Source organism: Nesoenas mayeri, assembly GCF_963082525.1.
Source record: "Nesoenas mayeri genome assembly, chromosome: 1".
NCBI lineage: Eukaryota > Metazoa > Chordata > Aves > Columbiformes > Columbidae > Nesoenas > Nesoenas mayeri.
Window position 1 is genome coordinate 183,075,096 of NC_137541.1, and position 15,600 is coordinate 183,090,695.

The 15,600-nt window shown below is 40.4% G+C and overlaps 1 protein-coding gene across 1 annotated transcript in view; it reads left to right on the plus strand.

The window, feature by feature from the left end:
• LRCH1 (leucine rich repeats and calponin homology domain containing 1) overlaps positions 1-8,428 on the plus strand; it is a gene marked incomplete at its 3' end in the record, with an annotated part of 126,191 nt that extends 117,763 nt beyond the window's left edge. The window contains exon 20 of the mRNA XM_080358950.1: positions 7,977-8,428. Within this exon, the coding sequence (XP_080215076.1) occupies positions 7,977-8,090 (114 nt within the window). The remainder of the gene's footprint in view (positions 1-7,976) is intronic.
• Positions 8,429-15,600: the final 7,172 nt, after the last annotated feature.

Consider the following 15,600-nt stretch of genomic DNA (forward strand, 5'->3'; position numbering starts at 1 on the left):
GATCTAACAACTCTACTGTAAAGAGTGTCTTTTGTGACTAGACATAAGTTCAATGAGTGCTTCTGTGTTCTTTATACTTTAGATACTAGTTATTTGGGTGTATACCTATAGAGTTTTGCCTTTCATCTTGCACAGGCCTGTCTCTTATCTGTGAGCATGGTTTCAGTGAGTAGAACAGTGGACATTTGCTTACTCAGAGTTGGAGCCTGACATTTAGGCTTCTACTTTTCAGCAGATCTTTGCCTTGATTTTGGCTTTGTTTTAATGATGATGCTTTTCTAGAGAACTTGAGAAGGTGACGTAAAGCTTGAATCAGTTCAGAATACATTGGTTGTTTCATTCTTTATAATCTAGAGTTGGTATCCGAGGCAAAAGTGATGTCTTCTCCAGAGCTGGTATTTTACTCCAGCTCCCGTAAGTAGTAGACAGGTCTCCTGTCAATGCTTTGTGTTGTGCGCTCCTCATGTAGTGCCCATCTACATATATGAGTATATTTTAACATTTTTTGACATTAGAAAATCAGGCGGTGAAAGTTGTTGCTGCCATCCTATAGTACACATCTGTCTCATTTTACATTAAGTGTGATTATCCACTGTATCCAACAGCTTTGGGAGGGAGGTAAGAGAAGTAGTAGATCAGTGTGCTTTGCATTTCCAGTGTTCAGAAACTGAAGTTATGTTTTCAGTGTTTTTGAATGTTTTCTCAGACTGGATGAGAAATGGAAATACTGTTGTGCCCATGTAGACCAACTGTGAACATACCCCAATCATAATGATACCTAATTCTCAAACTTGTCCAAAGTTTTAACTTCACGATTGCTTACCATGCAAACAGGGTTGTCTTGTAGTTAGAGTACATTTTATCACTGTTTTCAACTATGAGAGTATACAGTAGTCAAAATGTAACAATATCAGCACTTTTTTGTAGTTATGGAGTTGAAACTATCTTGATCCAGACTTGGAGTTGACAATACTCGCTTCATGACAAGCACAGCCTTAATAACACATGAAGCTTATCTGGTTTTGTATTTTTTCCTGGTTGTTATTGATAACACTTCCAAATATAACTAAATCTTACAAGGAAAGGAATAGTAAAATATACCCTTACAGTTCTCTAAGAGTGAATATAGTAATGTTTCTCAAAATGTATTTCAAACATAATGCAAATGTGAAAAATCCCTGCCTGCCCATCCCTGAATCCAATAATTCTCCTAGTAAATGGGGAGGTGGAAACTAAAACATATATGTAGCTCATTAATATACTCTAATGGGCTCTTTGCTGAATTCAGGGTCCTGTTTCTGTGCTGCTGTTCCTGGGGCTTTAGTACTTGGGAAACCAACAGTTCAACTGCCAGGTGGTTCTTCACCTCTGAGGGGATCCCAATGTTGAGGCATTCAGTTATATACACTTGGTACTTACTGCCCAGAGCCAGTCACACGGTTAAGTTGATGGCCTTGGGTTTAAAAACAATGTACTCTGTAATTCACCCTCATATTCATTGATAACATGAACTATATTTGCTCCTCGATTTGTTTCCCCATTCACTTCTTTCCATTGCAGTGGTCATCAGTGACTTTCAAGCTGTGACTTCTTGATAAATTGGTCAAATCCAATCTATACTGTGGAGGTCCTGTCATCCCTACTGCAGTAAAGTAATAAATACAGACTGTAATGATTTAATTTAATATGCATGCAGGTAAAATGTGTTTGTGCTGAATTGCAAGGGCAATATTGATGTGAGGACTTGGGTTTGTTTTTCCTTGAGGGAGAAAACAGATAAATATTTTGAAATGTAGAGTAATGCAGTGTAGTAGTCCTTCAAATGCCTCTTTCTTCAAATGTATATTAACAAACCTATACAACTGAAAACTGAATCTGGATCCCATTGTGTTCCTAATGAGTTTTCTGAATGGCTACAATATACTTACTCTGAATGGGGATTGAATTAGACCTGAGGAAATATTCAGTCCAATTTTCTACTCCATAGACATTAGTAAGTTTCCAAATGTTGCCACATAATTATTTTTCACAAAAAGAATTATTCTTGGCATTTCAATCCTGCTAGAAAGCAGTCATAGATTCAAGTTTAGAAAATATCATGAAGCAGGTTTTGTGGACCATTGCCGTTTTCTTCATTTCTGGCACATAAGCTGCATCATGCAGAAAGAGCAGTATGAAAGTACTTTCAGGTAATTACTCATTCTACTTTGATACAAAACATCCTCATTCCTTCACTTTGTCTCTCATAATTTAATGTATAAGGTTATGGTAAATTCGATATTTCAAGTTTAAGTGGATGTTTTCTCTTGCTGTTCAATGTGTGTCTGTCTTCATGAAGTTGTCTGTTCCCTTCAGTTTCAGGTCACTGTTTCCTAGAGCATGTTAGAATGATACTGTTGAGGTACTTTGGCAAAATATATGGTCTACTTCTAAAATTTTGTGGCCGAAGGCCAGAATCTGTAAAGCCCACCATCTGTAAATACAGTTTTGTAAATATTAGCAGTTTATTACATATTCAGAGGATGCACAAATTGGGGTATCTAACTGGCTGTAACTCCAAATACAGAATTGCAGCTGCAGTATCGAAGTAGTACTGGAGGCCTGGAGGTTTTTTTGCTTTGTCAAATCTGGTCGTAAGTGCATATTCCACAAAACATACTAATCTTTCCTTTGTAAATTAAAAGAAAAAAATGATTAAATATACCTGTAGCCTGAATTACTGTGCTTTTTGATCTTCTGCTCTTTTTTTTTTTGGACTTCAAATGGTAATTTGAGGGCATTTGGATACAGACAGACATGATCAGTAATAGTGGATAAGGAAAATATATATCAAAAGACATAATTTCAAATTGCCTTAGATACATGAAAAAGTAAATGTTTGCTGTGGTTTTTTTTCAGCTCTTTAGAAAGAAAACTTAGCCCTGGCCTAGAAGAAGTCAAGGTTTTACATATTTGACCCAAGTTTGCTTTAACTTAAGGCCCTGACGTTTCTTTTCCATTTCAGAGTAGTTGGCTCCAAAAATTGAATGATGGGCCTTACACAGACTTATTTTTTTAATTTGCACTTGGAGAAACTACACATTCCACTACATCATTGTTTTCTGAGCATTTTTCCCCTGTAGATCTGAAATCTCATGTTCTACAAATACAAGGAAGAAAGAGAAGGGCTGTTGCCAAATTGTAGAATTCCATTTCTCTGTATTTTTGCTAGCAAATGTAGTTGGCCCTTAATGTCGATGTGGCCATTTCGCTGCTTGCCCATGTGCTACAACAGCAACAACTACTTTTTCATAATGAATTACTGTATCTGAATTGTCAAGCTGTTTGAACTGGTTTATGCCATGGCAAACAGTTATCTTGACTTTCAAGGCATCTGATCGCAAAGAAAACAGATGTGTATGAGTAGCTTATCACGTATCTTTGAGGGATTAGTATTTTTTTACACGAGCTAAATCAGGCGTTTTGTTCCAGGATTAGAAACTCGCTCTGGCAAGCACATACACACGTGTTCATTTGTGGGTACGCCTGTTGTACTGTCGTGTTGTTGTTGCTGTGACTCAGCCTCCTGGCTGCTGCCTCCTTTTCATCCTTTTCTTTTTTTGATCAAAAGGAGTTTGTTCTTTTGTTTCATGATGAGTTTGAAAACATCTTTATCCATTCATAATGGCTATGTGTTGGTAGAAAGTGGTTTGCTTGTAACATGTAATGAAGTTCCTCTGTGTTCCCAGGGAGAAAAATTACATTAAAAGTTTAGATCTTCATTTTTGTAACAGAGATAAAGACATTCATGCTCCTATGAGTGGACTGACAGCCCTTCCCTCCACAAGTGTTTTTAAAGATTTTAAAGACTGTTCTTAAGAATTAGTAGCCAGTTCTTCTGTCCGTGTTCTGTTCAGTGGTGGTTTCAACAGGGGTATTTTTAGAGAGACGATTCATACTACGAAATTGAAGTGTTATAGGTTTGATGCTAATGTAAAAGGGACAGAAATTTTATTAAGGTGAGAAGTGGGTGAAGTTGAGTCTCCTCAGAGTCATGGGTGAGTTTCTTGTCTTGGTTGGTCAAGCATATTGTCTCAAAACACCAAGGTTTAAGAAAACTTTTTGAAATCTTCATGGTTTGCAGCTTCACGGCTCTGCTGTCAGTGCTTTCCAGGTCACGGTTGTAGGGGGCTGGAGAGTGAGGCCGAGCATGGAAAGTGGATTGTGCTACAGGGACTGCGGCTGAATGTCGGGACTGAGACCCCTGGGATCTTGGCCCAAGGTGGCTGTTGTGCTGCAGAAAGCTGAGCTGATTATCTGTGTGCTCAGGATTCCGTCCTTAGCAGGATTTGGTTTTCTGTATTCTGAGATGAGTTAAATATTTTATTCCAAAGCTGTGATTGGAGAAGTATGTGAGGCAGGATTGATGAAAGCCATTTCCAAAGCTTTGAAGGTAATGATTAGGTTTTATATAGAGAGTTGATTCATGACACATTTAAAATGCAGTTTGTCATTTTTAGGAGAGGGTATAGGTCTCATTGGCAATTTTGGAAAGTTTATTATAGCCACGTTTAACTGCAGAATTATAAAATATTTACCAAGTTCCACCTTCTGCTTAATAAGAGGAGTCTCCCAAATGTATATATTCTAAGAACTAATGAAGAATGATGTGTAACGTGGAAAAGCACCATGCTTTGAAACTTCTCATGCCTAGAATGAAGTTGTACAGTCCTTTTTTTTATAGGCCCTCTTAAATAGCTTTCCTTATTTCAGTATGCATCTTGTAAATACAGCAGGAGGATAGAGGTTGTTTTATACAAACTGGATTACTACCCTGTACTTAAAATAATTAGATAATACATTCTCTTTAAAAGGAGAAAAATTATATTGTATGGGGTTTTTTTAATTAAATGGGGCATGCCCTCCTTTATGCTTTTAGTGAAAATGTGCTTATAGACAATTGCAAAATTCCTAGTGAGACAGCGTGACAGAATAGTTCTCCAAGTGCTGTAAGGTGCCACAAAAATGATAAGTTTAGAATTTAAGGTTTTCTAATGGAAATACTCTTAACTATGGCCTTTTCAGCAGATTTGTGTTCAATAGAAAAATTTAGAATATTCTCAGAGATAAATATCTAGCAAGGTAAATTGTTTTGGGGCTGGGTTTTTGGATTCAATCCCTGTCTTTCATTCTTAATAACTAATCACTTAGTTTTCAGCTATTGGATTTAGTGGGCATTATTATTTAATGCCTTTTGTCTAGCAGGGCAGACTAATGAATTAGTGATGTGTTGTGGGCCACCCAATCTGTGAAACAAGAGCCCACTGTTCAAGTGCACTGGAAAGAAGTAGAAGAGAGCAGAGCAAATAACTTTTCACTTCAGATGTCTGATTTGCATTCTCAATAAATGAGATGAATATAATTTTTCTGAAAGTTATCAGAATCAGAGTATTGTAGATTTGTATATGAACTGTGTCCCAAGACATTAGGTTGGAAAAATGTTTATTTTGAACCATTCAAAGTAGAAATGTTTTGGAGTTGTTTCTTTTTCTTTTCTTCATTTTATTTGATACCACTATCTTCTTTTGTAGCTACTCCACAGCTAATCAGGTATCAGTGTAGGAGTTTGCATCCTAGGCTATATTTACATATTTCTCTGGAAAAGATACTCTTTTCCAAAGATGTGAAAGTTGGGGACAACTGTTTCTGACAGCTTGCAGGTCAGTATCTCAGTCAGAAAAACAAACCAGAATGAACTGCAGGACCCAGTGTCTTCACTTAAATGACGAGTTGAGGAAAGGTTTGGGATGGAAGTGTAAGTGATGAGCTGGAATGGCTGCGAGACGGGGATATTACTGTGTGCAAACTGGGCAAACCGCTGCAGCAGAGCCGGCCACGGCCACAGGCAGGAGCAAACGTAAGTGCAAACCCAGTGTTAGCAAATGGCCAGAACGTTCCAGCATCTGCCCTGCGGAGAAATGGATGTTGCTCCATCTCTTGCAGACCTGCTCAGCCAAGCTCCTTGAAAGTTACCTGTCTGAAATAGTTCCTTGGGTCTGTGTGTGTAGAAGGAATCGGCAGTATTTGTTTGGTGTTCTTAAAAAAAATAATTAAAAATTAAGTTTAAAAAAATATTTAAAAAATAAATATTAAACCAGCTTAAATAATAAATATAAAATACAAAAGCCAAATATAGATAGATTATCAGTGTCATATGTCATAATTGTTAATAAAGTTTGGCTCTCACTTTTTAGGTTCAGTCGTTAATAGGTAAGTTTTGTGGATTTTCTCTCATTGAGGCCAGAACTGGAGTGTGAGGAACTTCACAGAACATTTAAGCAAGCAAAGTGTTGGTTGTGTGTAAAAGAAATGCTCATTAACAAAAAGGAACAAACATCAGAAGACTCAGAGCAGCTGTTTAAGGCTGGTAGGATTCTGAGGGAGCCGTGGCCCACTGGAGATTTCCTGAGCAAAGACTGGACAGCAGTGGAAGCAGATAAAGCAATTAAATATGGGTTGCATAACGTGATAAAAACTGTGTTAATTGTTCTTCTATGTACCAGCTCCTGTTCCATCATCCTGAATATTGTATTTCATATCATGGGTTCGTAGGGTTCATAGAAGGGACTAGAGCTGAACAAAATATTCAGAAGAGAGGTTGAAGAGATTAGTGATGTTTAAATTGGAGATATAATCAATGCGAATATGAGGAAGCGTGACAAAGGACCATGAATTGCATAAAGACTCTTAGTTGACACAACAGAAGCAAAAATATTTAATAGAAGACAGGCAATTAATTAAAATATCTCAAATGCATCAGTAGTTTTAGAAGCTGTAAATTTATTGAACAGCAAAGAGATTCAATCCTGAGAATATCAAAACAGCCCTCTCCTAAAAAAATCAGTATCCTGTGTCTGCTGATGGTCACGTATGGATGCTTAGGGAAAGAACAGAGGTGAGATCACATAGATGGTGCCTTTTCAAATTTTAGGCAATCTGATATGCACAGTTTAAGGCCTTCATGAGCCAGACACTGTATTCACATATTTGTGTTGAATAGTATTGCTTGGGGTTTTTTCTCTGTGTATATTTTTGTCATCCCGCTTACACTTCTGGCTTCCGTGTTGTGGCAATGAGTCTCACAGCTGTGATTATGGTTTGTGTGATGTAGTCTAGTCTTTCCATTTTATTTTTTACAAACCTGCTGCCTGATTTTTATAATTTCATGAATTTCATTAATGGGAATACCCAGTTACACAAAAAAACCCCTACTTTTCAAAGACAGAGCCAAGTGTGACACAAGCAGGGCTTTCTGTAGTGATTCTCTGAGGTGTCTTGTTACCTGTAGGAGATACACTATGTATTGTTTGACTGTCTTCTGGTGGAACCAGCAGTTTTCATCCTGGCCGTGATTGCTGTGTCCTAATGGTGCATAAAGTTGATTCCTGGATATTTCAAAATAAGCTGCTCAATACTCAGAATGAACCACTTTGCCCATTGAATGCACAACATTACACACAGGTTTCTGTTAAAGCTACTGGGTGGTTTTCAAGGTGCGTATCCTGGGGCCATGACCTACCTGTCTAGAGCTCAGTGGTAGAACTTTTGTTGACCAAAACCCACCCTTTTGTCCCCAAACACACTCATATATATTTATATATGTTAAGGGGCAAATGCCATGTTATCTCACTTTGTAGGTGAAGGTTCAGCGTGTACTTGCTGGCCCTCACTCTTAGTTAAGATGTTTATATACTGTAATGACCACAGGACAAGCTGTTTCCCGAGGCCCAGAATATTAACAGATCTCTCACTAATTCTACGGTATAATGAGAGCAAAATCAGACACTTTCTGTCAAAATCACGGGAAGTTCTTTTTGATTAAGAATGGGAAGCGGTTCCTGCTTGTTGGGCTTTGTGTTCCAACTGTGTTCATGTAAAGCAAAGTTTTAGTAGTGAGTATTGAATATCCTAATCTTCCCTCCTTTGTCTTTTTCTAGGAGAAGCTCTGCCTACCACATCACATCCTAGAAGAAAAGGGCTTGGTAAAAGTGAGCGCAACAGTTCAAGCATTGCTAGATGTAACCACAGTGAAACAAACTTTGTTCACATGAAACTGCTCTCGCTGCTGTTACCAGCTCCACTGTGCCATCAAAGAATCAAAATACTGCCCGTCTGTTCAAATTGCATTGAAAAAAAACCAGTACTCCAAGAGTATTCTTATACTTCTGATTTTAAAATCATCTTTCAGACTGTACATGTGCGAACTACAAACCAGAAACTAAACAGAAACACTTTCTAGAGCAAATTGGCGCTTCACTGCTTTTCTAAGCTCACTTTGTACAGTGCTCACCGAAACAGCCACCTCTCTGCCACTTACAAATGCGTGGAGTACACAGCTGTCTTGCAGCAAGATACCTTCATATTACTAAACTAAGAATCATTATAATTGGGGCGGGGGGGAGAGGGAGGGAGAGTAAATCAGACCACGTTAGGTTTTTCTGCAGTTGCTTCAGGCTGTTGCCTTTTAAAGATATCCTGACATAAAATATTTATATAAATATTATTTATTAGTGAGTTGTTATTCATCCTTTGGATGCAAAATGTAAATTAGGAAACTGTATTTTATTACTGCTTTTTTGTGGTTAAACACTTTATTTTAATATAAATATTTAGTTATTTTTTATTCTACCTGGTGTGCAGTAGCTCTAGATCTCCGTAAATTGTATTTTCTAATCTGTAAGATAAAAAGCAAACAAAATAGGTGCTTTTATCAAAAGAACAGCTAGCTGGAATGGCATTGGTGATTTCTTGAATTTGTGGAACATTGGTAAAAAATTGTCTGCATTCCATTGAGTTTCCTACATTCCAGTAGCACTTTTCCCCCCATTAGGCTGAATTGGCTGAAACTGAGAGCACACCCATTTTATTTGTATATAGATGTTTAAAAAACAATAAGAAAAAAAAAAAGGAAAGATGTAAACTTGAAAAATAAATGTGAACAAATATTTTTGATTGCTTATTTTACTATGCACAAGACATTTAACTTTTGCCACAACAAAATGAATGATGTGCATTAGGATCATGTGTCTTGAAATATAATTTTGCACTGTAACTTCATTTCTTTTAAAGACTACAGCACTACAGAAAAACTAATTAAAAATAGCACAAGAACATCAACGAGACAAATTACCAGGTAGCAAAAAATAATCTGTTTTCTTCAATGATGCCATTGAGAGGAGATAAAATGATCAGAATTGCCAAAGGCCGTCTCAAAGACATGATCTTCGAGATACAACCAGTGCTGCTCCTGATGGTCTCCATCACTGTCCCACAGAACTGTGAGCACAATGTTCTGTAGTGCGTTTGCAGGATCTGACCTCTAATCCCACATCAGCAATAGGAAATAATGTTCTTTTTCTTATCGCTAGTTAACATTTTTAAGAGATTTTTAAAAGTCTAACTTATTGTTAAAACATCTGTGGTTTAGATGGAAAAGTTGCAGCACATCATTTCTCACCATATCTGGAACATGGGTTTTTCTTTCAGCAAGGGATGCGGCTCCAGCAAGCGGGACGGGAACGCTGCACGTGGTGAGCAGGTCAAGGCGGGGGGGCCAGGGGTGCGCAGGAGCGGGTGCTTCAAAATGCATGATCACAAAAAAGAGGCAGCGGGTGCTGGGAGGGTTAAATATTTCAGCAAGAGAATGTGGAGAGAACTATTGTATAAAGTTTATTGGGAAGGATGGTGCCTATTTGTCACTGCTGTGTGTTTAGGCAAAGGTACATGCATGTTTACAGATGCTGCATTTAAAACCACCAGTATTCCAGTCGCAGGTTTTTAGTGGTTAATACCATATTTGAATGCAGACGCCGCCTTTTAATACCACAAATTGCCAATGTGCTGGTCTGTACTGACAGCAGCGTGTTAGGAGGAGGAAAGTGGACTCACAAACAATGAGACCTACAGTATGCACGGGATATCCAGTTACTTCAACCAAAGCAAAAGTGTTTATTTTATAGAGGGAACATTGACTTAAATTGCAATTTTGATTGGCAGCTAGCGTATTGTTTCCTATAAAATGTACTCTGCACTTTAACACTAAATTAAAATGTATTTTAATATTTTACAGAGCTGCACAAATATCAGTTTTGTCAAAAAGCACGAGCAATGTAAAGAAAATACGTTTTCAGGTCAGAGTTTATCAAATTTTAAAAACATTCAGAGATTGAGTATAAGAATAGGAATATTGATTTCTGCATCTTGAGGAATAAAATGCAGGTTTCCTGAGTATTTTTTTACAATGTATATATGGCAACATGAAGCTTTGTAATTATTATTTTGACAGATCTTGGTTTTTTTTTCATAATTAAAATTTTGGTTTTCTCTTGATAGTGTCCTTCAGTATTTGCTTGAAGTTGGCTGTAAATAAATAGCTCTAAATATTTTGTAATACAGCTTTTTTATGCAGTCTTAACCTGTACGGCTTAAAAGAGAATCTTCATGAATCTTTGTATACTATTTATATGTGCAATAAAACATGCATGGCAAATCTATAATACCCTAAGCAGTGAACATAATGTATATAGAAAATCTTTACTGTAGTTACAATTAAACTATATTATTTGTAGAAACCCTTTACTGACTACCCCTGTGACTGACATTTTATTTCAAAGAGATGCTGTTTGAAGAGCTCAGCAGTGGGAATAATGGATGAGGGTTTGGGGATGGGGGGGATGATGTGACCCAAACAAAGGAATTTTGCAGCTCAAGTAGGAATAGGATCCAGCTGTGAACTATTGGGTTGGTGTTGGTTCCTGCAGCTTTGCTGCTCCTGTTGCTCCAGATCTCCTGCCAGTGGAATTACCTGCCCCCTCTCTGCTGCCAGGGCTTGGGGAGAAGGGAGATCCCCCCTTCAGTTTGCTCCTGCCCACATTACCATACAATGTTCTTTTTACCACTTTTGCACAGCACAGCTTTTTTCCTCCCTGCCCTCCCGAAATGCAGAGGTTATTCTGATGGCTTTTACTTTAGCAAACGAAATCTGACGTCTTTATTCCAGTGAATCCAGCAATAACGCTGTACCGCTTTCTGACCTGGGGATAACCCAGTGTGACAGGCTGTGCTGAGCTGCTTGCCTTTCCTGTCTCTGCAGAAACCGATAGTAGGGACCACTGCTTGTAGGTCATAGCATAGAGCCTTCTCTTTCCTGTGCAGGTTTTCTGAAGTCATGTAAGTAGAGATTTCACTATTTTCTCATTTCTTTAATGAACAGTCTTTACCTTAACCAGGTGATCCTATGGTTGTGGTGGTTTACGTTTGGTAGCGGATTGTGCAAGGGGAGAATGTTACAGCAATGATTTCCAGGGGAGATCCCAAGGAAGCTGAGCGCCTTTGTGGCTGTTGCAATACGAAGCTGCATTAAATTCAGCAGTTCCAGAGCAGCACCTGTTGAACAACAGGCTGCTGAGGGCCCCATCCTGCTGAGGCTCGAGCATTGCCAGCAACAGGGACCTGACGGGCACACAGTTCTCATCAAGATGGCACAGAGACACTAAGTGTCTGTAGCCACCTGCAAAAGTGATTCAGGCCTCCCAAGTCTTCTCCTGGGTTTGCGCTGGACTTGCAGCCTGTGGACAAGGGTGGTGGTTTGAGGGCCCTGTCCTGGTCAGCCCTCCAGCACCAGTGTTGTAAGAGCTCGGGGCAGTTCCTGTAAAGCCTTGAGGTTACTGAATTCCAAAGCGAGTTTTCATGAACTCAAAAGAGCCCATCAGATGCTTAACTGAATCTGCTCCTGCTCACAAGCGAGGCAACCACAAGTCCCTCTCCAGGAGGAAGGCAGCAGCACTGCAGGTAAGTGCTGAGTTTTATTAAGAAGGCAGTGTGTGAGGGCAGTCAATTATGAGTGCTGAGTGGAAAATATGATGGGTATTTTCAGCTCCAGAACTTGTAGCTGGGCAGTCGTTTGGGGAAGCTGATATGGTAATTGATCTCTTGCTGGACTGTAAATCAAGGATATGTGAAATAAAGCTCCCCACAGTATAATGGGAAACTTAGAATTATGCCATATAAATTTATCAGGTATGAAAGAGGGCCTTCCACCTCCCCATGCAGGTCAAGCTGTCGCATATCATTAAACCAGCAGCTTTAAAATTGTTTAAAAGCACTTGAAGTAAATTACAGGGCTAAACTTGCTTTTTAATCTCTTCTAATATAACATGCAGGTGCACACACTCCTGTTAAGGAATGACAAAAAAAAAATGGCATGCCCCTTTGCCTTTAATGCAATTATCAAAATGCATTAGGACAAAAATACTAGCTGGGAGGTAACAAGGGAAATGTTTATCGTGAGCAGCCGCTGCACCAAGGTGGACACCCCGACCTTGCTGCTGCTCTGCTCTTAGCACTTGGCACAAGGCTGCAGTAGGAGCATAGCGCGCTGCTGCTCCCATCCTGCGTTACTCACAGCCCAGTTGTTCACATGCTGGATCCAGCAGGGTGGTTGCTGCGGAGGGAAGGAACAACTAACTAGAAGCTGCCACACATTGAAGCCTTTGAGCCAATTTTGCTGTTGTGGGAGTGGAAAAAATCTAAATGTTTAGCACTTGTGGCTTATTTTTTTTTTATTAGTGCCCTGCTTTGTAAGGCAAGAGGAGTTAGTGTCTGTTGTAAAGCTGCACACACAGTGTGCGAAACTTGTGTTCAGCATTTCAGAGAACTCTTGCAAAGTAGAGTCATATCTTCCCACCCTTCTAAGCTTACTTCAGAAATAGGTAGATGCAAGACTGATGAAAAAGATGATAATAATTTAAGCTAGTCACCACCACCAGAGATATAAACTCCCAGCATCAGCCTCTCTGCAACCTGGACTTAAGCAGGGACTGGCAAAACAGGAGAGCACGCAGCATTGCTTACAAAGCAAACCACTCCTACATCCGCCCTGCTATGCAAGAGTGAGTCAAGGTTTGAGCAACGATGCGGGTTCAGCCGAACCACAAGAAAGCAGAGGTTACAAGTGAGTGATTGAGCACAAGATAAAGAGCTCACTGGAACAATCTCTGTACTTGCCCCACACGAGGTACCTGGCAGAATTATGCCACTGGCAGCTATTTTAAATCTACAACTAAATTCTGCCGTCTTCTGTGAAATAAGCAATGTTGTTTTTAACAATGAGATATCAGATCATCTGTAGACAGAGGAGGCTTTTTCCAAGGCTGTTTATCAGTTTCCTTTCGGTCCCGTTCCATCTAAGAAAGCCATAAACAGAATCACAGAACGTCAGGGATTGGAAGGGACCTCGAATGATCATCCAGTCCAATCCCCCTGCCAGAGCAGGAACACCCAGATGAGGTTACACAGGAAGGTGTCCAGGCAGGTTTTGAATGTCTCCAGAGAAGGAACCTCCACAACCTCCCTGGGCAGCCTGTTCCAGTGTCTGTTACCCTCACTGAGAAGAAATTTCTTCTCAAATTTAAGTGGAACCTCTTGTTTGAACCCATTACCCCTTGTCCTACAATTTGTTGTCAGAGAGAAGAGCCTGGCTCCATCCTCATGACACTCACCCTTTATATATTTATAAACACTAATAAGGTCACCCCCTCAGTCTCCTCCAGGCTAAAGAGACCCATAAGGGTCTCATAAGGGACGCTTTCCTCATAAGGGAGATGCTCCACTCCCTTAATCATCTTTGTTGCCCTGCACTGGACCCTCTCCAGCAGTTCCCTGTCCTTCTTGAACTGAGGGGCCCAGAACTGGACACAATATTCCAGGTGTAGTCTCACCAGGGCAGAGTAGAGGGGAAGGAGAACCTCTCTCGATCTACTAACCACCCCCCTTCTCATACACCCCAGGATGCCATTGGCCTTCCTGGCCACAAGGGCACAGTGCTGGCTCATGGTCATCCTGTTGTCCACCAGGACCCCCAGGTCCCTTTCCCCCACACTGCTCTCTAATATGTAATTTCCCAACCTATACTGGAACCTGGGGTTGTTCCTGCCCAGATGCAAGACTCTACACTTTCCCTTGTTAAATTTCATTAGGTTGTTCCCCGCCCAGGTCTCTGGATGGCAGCGCAGCCTTCTGGCGTGTCAGCCACTCCTCCCAGCATGGTGTCATCAGCAAACTTGCTGATAGTGCACTCTAGTCCCTCATCCAAGTCATTGGTGAATATATTGAATAATACTGATCCCAACACTGACCACGACTCTCTGGCTTCTCTCCTCCAGCCAGTTAACAGTCCACCTCACTACTCAATCATCCAGACTGCACTCCCTCAGTTTAGCTGTAAAGATGCTGTGGGAGACTGTGTCAAAGGCTTTACCGAAGTCAAGGTAGACCACATCCACCGCTCTGCCATCATCCATCCACCTCATTATATCATAAAAGGCTATGAGGTTGGTTAAGCACGACTTACCCTTGGTGAAGCCATGTTGACTGCCCCTAATGACCCTCTTATCCTTGATGTGCCTTGAGATGGCACCAAGGATAAGCTGTTCCATTACTTTCCCAGGGACAGAGGTGAGGCTGACTGGTCTATAATTACCCGGGTCCTCCTTCTTGCCCTTTTTGAAGACTGGAGTGACATTTGCTTTCCTCCAATCCTCGGACACCTCTCCCATTTCCCAAGACTTGGCAAAGATGATGGAGAGTGGTCCAGCAATGACCTCAGCCAGCTCCCTCAGCACCCACGGGTGCATCCCATCCAGCCTCATGGATTTATGGATGTCCAGATTGCCTAATTGCTTCCTAACCCAGTCCTCATCAACTATGGCAAACTCCTCCATTTTCCTGACTTCCTCTGAGGCCTCAGCGGTACGGGGCTCCTCAGGACAGCATCCAGCAGAGTAGACAGAGACAAAGAAGGCATTCAGTAATTCTGCCTTCTCTGTATCTTCTGTCACCAGGGCACCCACCTCGTTCGTTCATCAGTGGGCCTACGTTGCCTCTGGTGTTAGTTTTATCTGCTATGTATTGAAAAAAGCTCTTCCTGCTGTCCTTGGCCACTCTCACCAGGTTTAATTCTAAGGAGGCCTTAGCTTTCCTAGTTTGCCTCCCTACCCCCTCTGACAACAGCCTTATATTCTCCCACGTGGCCAGACCTTCCTTCCGTGATCTATAAACTCTCCTCTTCCACTTGAGCATACCCAGCAGTTCCCTGTTCAGCCACGCAGGTCTCCTGGCAAAGGCAAGCAGAGGAAAAAAGCCTTCCTTTACTAGACTGCTTCCTTCACATGGTTTCTAAGAGGTCTTTTAAGTATCACCCATTACTTTTCAGATTATTTGTTTGATGTTAATAATGCACAGGACATTACACCACTCTGCACAGCAAGAGTGTGTTCTCCAACAAAGTTTATCCTTGGAATATATTTAGACACACCAAGCTAAAATACACCAACCAGTTCAGATTAATTAGGCAGCTTGATTGGCTATGCCACTAATAACTTCCTTCAGCATTAAGTGAAGTAAACCCTGGTATTTAGCTGAAGAAGCACACTGAAGTTATTCATAGTCTATATGTAGTTGTGCTAGAAACCTTCTGAGGTCCCAAGTACACACCCACATTTGTAGTCTGAAACTAATCCATCTGCTAATTCTCATTTGGACCCAGAATGCAGCTTCATGGGG